The sequence below is a fragment of the Octopus bimaculoides genome, chromosome 6 (genome assembly GCF_001194135.2).
Source record: "Octopus bimaculoides isolate UCB-OBI-ISO-001 chromosome 6, ASM119413v2, whole genome shotgun sequence".
NCBI lineage: Eukaryota > Metazoa > Mollusca > Cephalopoda > Octopoda > Octopodidae > Octopus > Octopus bimaculoides.
In genome coordinates, this window is record NC_068986.1 from 3,225,453 (window position 1) to 3,235,808 (window position 10,356).

Genomic DNA, 10,356 nt, shown 5'->3' on the forward strand with positions numbered 1-10,356 from the left:
ATCATCATCATCATCATCATCATCATCATCATCATCATCATCATTATCATTATCATTATTATTATTATTATTATTATTATTATTATTATTATTAAAAAAAACTGCTGCCTTAGATATTCATTCAAGCACAGAAAAAGCTAAGCGTATGAAAACCCGTGCTAAAACTGGTGCCTTAGATATTCTTACTGATAAATGGCAAGAAAAACCACTCAGTGACAAATACCCAAAGAGAGCTAATAATGCCGTTGTTGACAAAGCCCTTACCCATCAATGGTTAGTGTCCTCTGGCTTAAAATCAGAAACAGAAGGGTTTATCAGAGCAACCAAGATCAATGTCAACCTACAAGGAGCCTTTCACCGATCCCGAAAGGATGAAAGGCAGAACATCCCTGGTGGAATTTGAACTCAGAACATAAGGATGAACGTATAACAACAACAATAACAGTAATTTTCGTTTTATAATATTGACAATAAAATTGGTGTATCAATATAATTTACACACCATATTGATAGGAATTATTGCACTATATTTTCTTTTCTTTTAAAGACCACACTTCATTACAAGAATACGAAAATTCACCGTATTGTGGTAGACTTCCTCATACAAATGGGTGATGTGACACGAGGTGATGGCACTGGTGGTAAGTACTTGATCTATCATATATATCTTTCTAATCAAAGTATGATAATAGTTGCACTACACTAAGCATTTAAGCGATCTACAGGTGTAATCGATGGCAGTTTCTTCGCGTCAGATGTCCATGAGAAAGAGAAGCATGCCGTCAATCGGTTATAGAAATCGATCCTTGACGCTGCAGAGTTTTTTCTTATCTCTTGCTCTTAGTAGTTTTAAACTGAGAGTCATTCCATGCAATCCGATCTCCACTCTTTAGACTTGGACGTCTGACCACAGTGGCTGAGCGGGCTAAGACGGTTGCAGACACCAGCAAGTTGTAGGTTTTACATTGGAGTGGCCTTCTCCTGAGTGAATCGCCCGAAAGTGGTCGGAAGGGTGTCAAAAACGACACAAGACCGCCTGAGGGACTCCATTGTTTAGGTTTGCTATCGAAGTTGACTCCTCTAGCCTTTTCCTTTACCAAGAAGGCACTCACAAGGTAGTGAGGGTTTGTGCTAGTTGTGTTCATCAAGTGATCTTTGCATGAATTCCATGTTATTCCAAAATTGTCTGACTTCTTAAACAATGATCAGTCATTAAGGAGCGGCACATGATTCAGTTTCTCTCGTTATACTTATTTTTACCAACTAGCTACTTTGCTTGTTGCAAGATCAGTGACTTTCTATATATTGCGAGCTGGAGCGAACTACTGCTATCTCTAGCGGACGAGTACCCACCAATCAGGATGAACACAAATAACTCGAAACCATAGGGTCTGGTGGCCGGAAGATGGTAGGGTTCGCTTCCCTGCATGCAATATATATCGGGTGCAGATTGCATCGATAACTAACTGGAGGAAGCGTCCCCATGGGGTTAAAATGGTAGTAACATCGGTTCTTACGGCACAGCCATATTGAAGTGACGATAAACATTACTTATCAGTACAGTTACTGCTTTCGTCTCTTATTACTTTATTATTATCCAATAGTTTTATTTTTATAACGTGCTTTCACTTCACTACCGAGCGCAGCTCTGTGTGCCTTGGGTATGTGCTGTGGTTTGCTGTGATGCTCTTATGGTTACTGTATTGAAAGTGTTTTGCGTAGGATGTGTGCAGTGCCCAGTAGTGCAATTTTTTGTATGTTATATATATTTGTAAGTCCTGGTGTTTTTGTTATGTATTTGTCTGAATATTTTATTATTATTATTATTATTATTATTATTATTATTATTATTATTATTATTTTATTATTAAAATTTTTTTTTTTTTTAAATTTCTCTTCAAAGTTCTGTCTTGCTATCCAAGGACATTGTCCCAGTATTCCTCTTAAATAGTTTTTTGAGTGTGGAGGTTATATTGTAAGCTTGTACGCAACCCTTCGATTATTTAGTGTTTCCTTTTTCAGTGTTGTCTCTAAATATCTAATGATTTGCTGAATATACTTTCCTTTGTTGCATAAAGAATGTTTATTGTTCTGAGTACAAACATTTGCAAAACTTCTTTTACATAAATTCATTTGTTATTTCAGGTAAAAGTATCTATGGAGACACCTTCGATGATGAAGAATTCATATTAAGTCACAATAGTACAGGTATTGTTTCCATGGCAAACCATGGCAAAAATACAAATGGTTCTCAATTCTTCATTTTGTTGCAACAAACAAAGTGGTTGGATGGAAAACATGTTGTCTTCGGTAAATTGTTGAAAGGATACGTAAGTAGAAACTTTCTTATACTTTATTAAATACTCTTTTACTTGTTTCAGTCATTTGACTGTGGCCATGCTGGAGCACCGCCTTTAGTCGAGCAAATCGACCCCAGGACTTATTCTTTGGAAGCCTAGTACTTATTCTATCGGTCTCTCTTTTGCCGAACCGCTAAGTTACGGGGACGTAAACACACCTGCATCGGTTGTCAAGCGATCTTGGGGGGACAAACACAGACACACAAACACATACACACATACATATAAATACATATATACGATGGGCTTCTTTCAGTTTCCGTCTACCAAATCTACTCACAAGGCTTTGGTCGAAGACACTTGCCGAAGATGCCACGCAGTGGGACTGAACCCGGAACCATGTGGTTAGTAAGCAAGCTACTTACTACACAGCCACTCCTACGCCTATAGGCTACTTGGCTATGTCCACTTTTTAATGGAATCTTTTTCTTGCAAGCTCATCTCTTCTCCTGATAATAGTCATAGAAAAGCCTGTAATAAAATAACTATATTAAAAAAAAACGCACACACATATATTTACTGTCAAGGCGTAGCTTACGTTGCCCTTTTCAAATCTGTTTTTAGTATACAACCATATCGTCTAATAACAGTATGTACTAGCTGTGTTAAGGTGGCGAGATGGCAGAATTGTTAACATGCTGGGCAAAATGCTTAGCGGCTTTTCGCCCATCTTTACATTCTGAGTTCAACTTACGCCGAAGTTGACTTTATCTTTCATCCTTTCGGGGTCGATAAAATAAGTGCCCGTTGAGCACTGGAGTCGATGTAGTCAACTTACCCTCTCCTCCGAAATTGCTGGCCTTGTGTCAAAAGTTGAGACCAATATATATTGGTGACGTGCTATTTCTATTAGAAAGGGCATGAACCCAAGTGGTTAGGGTGTTGTTCTCACGAATGTGAAATTCTGGTTTCGATTCCCAGACTGGGTAGTGCGTTGCGATCACTTCTAACGTCTGACGTGTGGCACACCGTGCACCTGTACAGGTAATGTCGTTTGATGATGTGAGTGATCGAACACACAACATAAACATTTGATTACTATGTACAAATCATCTGTGAAGGTTGTTTAGTAAGAGACAGTGGAACCCTAATCTGTTGTCACGGCAGGAAAGTCCTTGACTGTCGATTAAAACGAACGATTTAAACATTAAAATGAGGTACGCTATGATTAAACAATAAACAACATATACAAAAAGTAGAAACTTGAAAAATTTCGCTGCAACTTAAAATTCTTATAAAGCAACACTCTAAATTAAACTGAGATTGTTCCTCTCGATTTAAAGTTGTAGGGGAGTTGATTTTCAGATGTTGGTGGGGGACGGGGTTGCACCTTTGTAATTTATCTCAATAGAACAGGTTATAATACCGCTGTTTAGCTTAGTTTAGTATTGGTAAGACGATAGTAACTCTTCTCTCTCCGCATCATCGATTTTGTCCAAGAAAAAGGTCGCCGCCATAGGAGCCATACAGCATCGTCGTTGCTACTGTTGTCAGAACGCAAAATAAAAAAAAAAAGATGGAGCAAATACCGCAAGGTATCCTATCCAATACTCTCAGAGATCCGTTAATCCACTGCCCATGATTGGTACTTTTTTTTTTTTATCGAACCCAAAAGGATGAAAGGCAAAGTTAATCTCAGCGGGATTTGAACTCAAAGTGAAAATAGATGAAATAAATGCCACGTGGTATTCTATCCAACACTCGAACGATTCTAACGATTCGATTTCTTGTTTTAGTCATTGGACTGCGGCCATGCTGGGGCACCACTTTGAATGGTTTTTAGCCGAACGAATCGACCCCAGTAATAATTTTTTTAAAGTTTGATACCTATTTTATCAGTCTCTTATGCAGAATCGGTTACATGACAGGGACGTAAACAAAGAAACACCGGTTGTCAAGTAGTGGTGGCGTACAACTACACAAACACAGACACACGCGCACCTCCGCTTTTCCCATACACACACACACACATATATATATATATATATATATATATATCATCATCATCATCATCATCATCATCATCATTTAACGTCCGTTGTCCATGCTGGCATGGGTTGGACGATTTGACAAGGGCTGGTAAACTGGAAGACTGCACCAGACTCCAGTCTGATTTGGCATAGTTTTCTACAGCTGGTTGCCCTTTCCTAACCTCAACCGCTCTGAGAGTGTAATGGGTGCTTTTACGTACCACCGGCACGGATGCCATTTGCGAGACATCGGTATCTGCCACGACTGCGATTTTGCTCGGCTTGATGGGTCCTCTTCTCAAACACAACATACTACCAAAGGTCTCAGTTACTGCCTCCGTGAGGCCCAACACTCGAAAGGAACTCAGTCACTTTGGCTCCGTGAGGCCCAACGCTCGAACGGTGCTCTTTACGTGCTACTGGCATGGGTGCCAGTTACGTGACACCAACATCAGTTAAGACTACGATTTTACTTGGCTTGACGGGTCTTCTCAAGCACAGCATATCGCCAAAGCTCTCGGTCGCTAGTCATTGCTTCTGTGAGGCTCAAAGCTCGAAGATCATGCTTTACTACTTAAGGTCATGAGTTCGATTCCTGATACAGGCGGGTCATTGTGTCCTTGAGTAATGCACATCATTTCATGTTGATCGCATCCACACAACTGAAGACTCTCCCCCCCTCTCTCTCTCTCTCTCACCAGCTATCACATCTTCAATGTTCCGCTGGGTCAGGGGTGTGTGGGCTGAGAGGAGTCTATGTCCGTTTGCAACTACTTTATTTCATATAGATTTGCCATACATGCATTAGAGAGGGGACAAACAAGGACAGACAAACATAAAGGGTGAAGAAGCTTTTACGTTTTAAAAATGTCAAATCAATCGGATGAAAAAATGAATCGATGAAATATGCAATTAAAATTTTGAATTTTGATTAAGTCATTGCGTTTTGCAATGAAGACCGTTGAAAGAGAGGCACCCGGCCATCTGGGTAGAACCTTTACTTTTTAACCCGACCTCACTTACCTGGTGCCAATCGTACCCAGCTTGCTCACCACAGGCTTCTATCTTTTCACAAACATATCTCGTGACAGACACTTCTTCTCCAGCCTGATCTTACTACCGGGGTGGTAACTAAAATATTTAACCAACCCCCAGCCAGAGACAAAGGTACCTGTCACTATACCTTTCACACGCGTCTTCCATACTGTTTCTTTCAGTATGGCTACTACGCAGAGAAAGCAAGCCTTCCTTTCCTTGTTAAGGAAAGGAGGTGGCACAATCTCGATGATAGACTCAGCTGATAGCTGTACTCTTCCTGTCACTGACAACGGTTGTTCGACAAAAGCTATCAGTCCCGATTACTCCGGACACTCCACTAATGCGTGCAAGACGGTTTCCCTATCTTGCCCACATCTCGGGCATGTCGGCGAGACAGCACTTCCGTGCCTTGACAGTACTTCCGTGCCTTGACAGCTTGTCACGAACAGGTAACACCGCACGGAAGCACTGCCAAGCCAGAGATTTGTATGTAGGCGTACATCGGGCATGTGAACAATATAGATGCTGGAAATATATTCTGCGTGCTACAAAATTGATGAAAGAAATATAAGCATTCATTTACTGTTTTGCCTGTTTCAGTCATTGGGATCATGCCCAAGCATTGCTTTGAAAGATTTTTAATTTAATCAAATCGACACCAATACTTGTTTTGCAGTCTGGTACTTATTCTATCGCCTTGGTTTGCCGAACCGCTACATTAGAGGAAGTTAACACCCCAACAACGGTTGTTAAACAGTGAGACACAAACACACACATATAACCGTTTTACTCACAAAGCATTGATCGGCTTGAGGCTATAGCAGAAGACACTTGTCCAAGGGATTGAACCCAAACCAGCGTGATTTGAAAACGAACTTCTTAACCAAAGAGGGCAAAGTTGGTCCTAGCGGAATTTGAACTCAGAACATATAAACGGACGAAATATCGCTAAGCTTTTTTTCCCGGCGTGCTAACGATTCTGCCAGCTCGCCGCCTTAACCAGCAAATATGCATTCGTTTCTACAATGGCCACAAAGCCTGAAATTTTGTGGGAGGGGGCTGGTCGATTACATTGACCTAGTGTTCAACTGGTACTATTTTACCGACCCTGAAAGGGCAAAAAGCAAAGTCGACCCCTGTAGCATTTGAACTCTGATCGTAAAGTCGGAAGAATTGCCGCTAAGCATTTCTTCCAGTGTGGTAACGATTCCACTTGACCGAGCCTTAACCAGTAATTATATATTAATTCTGCACTTTGCTTTTGAATTTTTATTTATTTTTGTTTAAAACTACTACCAATGCTACATGTTATAAAATTGTTTCGTCGATACTGTTTAATTCTGAAGACCATTATTCTCATCACATTAGTCATCAGAAAATTCTTGAAATATTTTCCTTATTCTATCTTTTTTCATTTTTATATTTCTATTTCTAGGATTTTCTGAGAAAGATTGGTGCAATCGACACTGATGAAATAAATCAGCCTAAAAAGAAAGTCAAAATCCTCGATTGTGGTGCTGAGGATGTACCAAATCCATTTTGTCTCAGTGAAAGTCAAAGCGTGGCAAACGCTGATATGGATGTCGAAATCATCGTATAAATTGTTATTATTGTTTTTCTTTAGCAAAATCAAGCAAAATTTCGTATTTCTTCTCATTCTTTCCACCTTATCATTTCCCTCAACATATTTTGCTGCTGCACTTTCTCACTTCCAGTTTTATTCCTTCGATGATAATTTGGCAAAATGTTAACGAAGAGATAAGCCTTTTGCAAGAACAAACAAATCAGAAGAGTCTCAACAAAACTATTAAAAAATGCCACCCATATATATATATATATATATATATATATATATATATATATATATATATCTTGTGTGTTCACGGTGGAACGTTGGCAGAAAACTAATTATATAAACTAGTGTTTATCATAATTTCTCATATATATATATATATTATATGATCGGAGTTTTTGTTGAATTTTGCGTTGCACCGATGAACTCAGAACAAACCAAAATGTGACACCGCTTAATTCCGCAATTTTATATATTATTCACCAACAACGTTGCTTGTTCTATTTTATTTTCTCATTACACACAAACAACTTTTGTAAACTTTTCTTTTTGATTTTTTTTCCTTTTGTATTTCTGATCTTAAATGTTATTTACTTCTTACTTAGAGAAAAATATTAATCTCCAAATTTGGTATTTTAATTTAATTAAGCGTCACTCACCATACCATGTGTATGAAAAAGTAAAATAAACGTTTATAGATCAAGTAATCAAGAGTATTTTATAATTAATATAATTATTGTTTACTAACTACAGTCATTGTTATTGTTATTATATCCAGATGTAAAAGCAGTGAACTGAGATAATCATTAGTGCGTCGGACGAGAAAATGCTTAGCGGTATTTCTTCTGGATCTTTACGTTCTGTGTTCCAAACTCCTCCCACCCCAGGTCAACTTTGCTTTTCATCCGATAAAATAAAGTGCTAAAGTATTGGAACCGAGGAAATATACTTGTCCACTCCTCCCCGCATCGCTTAGTGGTTAAGGTATTGGACTCATGGTCGTAAGTAAGATTGCGGTTTCGAATCCTTGACTGGGCGACGAATTGTGTTCGTGAGCAAAATACTTCTGCGACGAGCCGGCGTCCCGTCCAGTGGGTAAATACATATACGCCACGGAAACCGGGAACCGGTCTTTATGAGTAGATAGGGTTCGGGAAGGATGTTTTATCTGTTATCTTTCGATAATCGATCTAAGTACTACCATGTCCTAATTTGTGATCTGTGAAAGTATAAGAATTCATTATAACTGGAGAAGACGCGTAGACAGATTCTAAAGTCAGGAAGTAAAAAAAAAAAAGTCATATAGGCCCCTAAGGGCCAGTTTCCCGGTTTCCATTCCCTACCTGGACGAAACACTAGTTCATTGCAGTATTACACATTTTTGCCAGCTGAGTGGATTGGAGCAACATGAAATGAAGTGTTTTGCTCAAGAACAGAACGCGTCGCCTGGTCCAGGAATCGAAACCACAATCTTACGATCATGACTCTAATACTCTAACCACTAAGCCACAAGCCTACACAAAGTAATGAAGAGCGAGCATTTAAAAAAAGGCGCCGTGACACGTACCAGACTATTTAAACTCATTGGTATACATGTTATAAAAGGCGCCAATTTTGAAAAATGTCCTCGGCGGTGGAGGAACGGTCGTTCCCCACTGTTAGCTACGCTATTGAACTTGGATATGATACACAAGTACAACGTCGGAATTCCTCAGACCTCGGTACAAAAGCCTTTCCAGATTACACAAATAAAAATCTACTTAATGATTTCAAATGTTGACACAAGGCCAGCAAATTCGGGGAGGGGTAAGTCGATTACATCGACCCTTGTGTTCAGTTGGTACTTATTTTACCAACCCCGAAAGAATTATAGGCGAAGTCGACCTCGGGGGAACTTGAACTCGGAACGTAAATACGGATGAAATGCCGCTAAGCATTTTCCCGGCCTGCTAACGATTCTGCCTGCTCACCGCCTTATTTTACTTAAATAATGAAATACAGGTATCTGTACATTAGTATAGATGATACAATTTTATTAATACTGTGCTATGCACGTTATAGTGAAACAAGGACGACCACTAAACTAGCGAGGCGGCCGCGGGGATCCGAAATTATAGCTCGTCAATTTGTGCAGACTATAAGAGGTTCTAGAACCATCAGTGACCCAAAAGTCAGTGATGTTATTTATATGAAGCTGATATGTACCACGGTTATCTCCCTCTTTTTACTTATATTAAATGACGTTCATCTTGAAAAATATTCAAAGAGATCGTGAACACACATACTACGTTTACAGATACTGGTGTTGCCTTTTTTTTTTTTTTTTTTTGAATCTCACAAATGTATATATATTTACTGGTATCCTTTCAAGTTATTTCTAATCTGTTGAAAAGCGTAATATAATTTATTCAGTCACTGAAATTATCTATGCGAGCAAATGAACATAATCATGAATTTATATATATATATATATATATAAAATCACAATTAAGAGTATCTAAGAAATACCATCATGTTTGAAATAGCAGTCAAAACCTGACTCTAAAACCATGTTTTTTGTTTGTTTGTTTTTTGTCTTTGCTGCCGTACACATTCGCTAGCTTTCTTACAAAGGGGTCTAATGCTTACACTTTTTGGGGGGCAACCAGATCGGACCTTCTCAAGTGAAACTGCCCGAAATGGTCGTGACTTCTGGAACTTGACTGATGAAAGAAAGCCACGAATGACCCGTCTTTTTTCGCCTCTACTTCTAATTGTTGTTTCTCTTGTCCGCCTTTGTATCATCGATCTGTCCGAATGTTTTATTGTCCTCTATTGCGTTTTTCTTCCATTTATATATATATATATATATATAAGGATAATTTTATAATTTCGTTAATCCCAAAAGAAATTTCGTTGAACCGAAGAATAAAAGTAAGACTGTAGATGGAAGTGCTCACGTAACGGTGAGACGAAAGGGAAAATAAATTGAAAGGTTTAATGAATGAACGCTCTAATTGGCCAAAATAACTTTATAGCAGTCCCATATTATCATAAATCGAACGTAAATATACATTAAAACATCAGGGCATCCAGTGGTAAAACCCATTAGGATAACATATATATATACGAATAAAAGGTGATATATATATATATGTATATATATGTATCTATGTATATATATATGCATATACCGGTATACACATATGTATATATATGCATATATACGTTTGTGTATTTATATATATATATGCATATATATATTTGTATACATATATATATGGACATATATATGCATATATACGTATATGCATATATATGTATATACATATATGTATATATATATATATATATGCATATATATATTTGTATACATATATATATGGACATATATATGCATATATACGTATATGCATATATATGTATATACATATAT

At 38.2% G+C, this 10,356-nt stretch overlaps 1 protein-coding gene across 1 annotated transcript in view; it reads left to right on the top strand.

Annotated features, from left to right (window-relative positions):
- Positions 1-9,238, top strand: part of LOC106883424 (peptidyl-prolyl cis-trans isomerase B) — a 24,390-nt gene extending 15,152 nt beyond the window's left edge. The window contains exons 3-5 of the mRNA XM_014934420.2: positions 548-641; positions 2,146-2,330; positions 6,804-9,238. Of these exons, the coding sequence (XP_014789906.1) occupies positions 548-641; positions 2,146-2,330; positions 6,804-6,968 (444 nt within the window). The 3' untranslated portion in view covers positions 6,969-9,238. The remainder of the gene's footprint in view (positions 1-547; positions 642-2,145; positions 2,331-6,803) is intronic.
- The last annotated feature ends 1,118 nt before the right edge of the window (positions 9,239-10,356 follow it).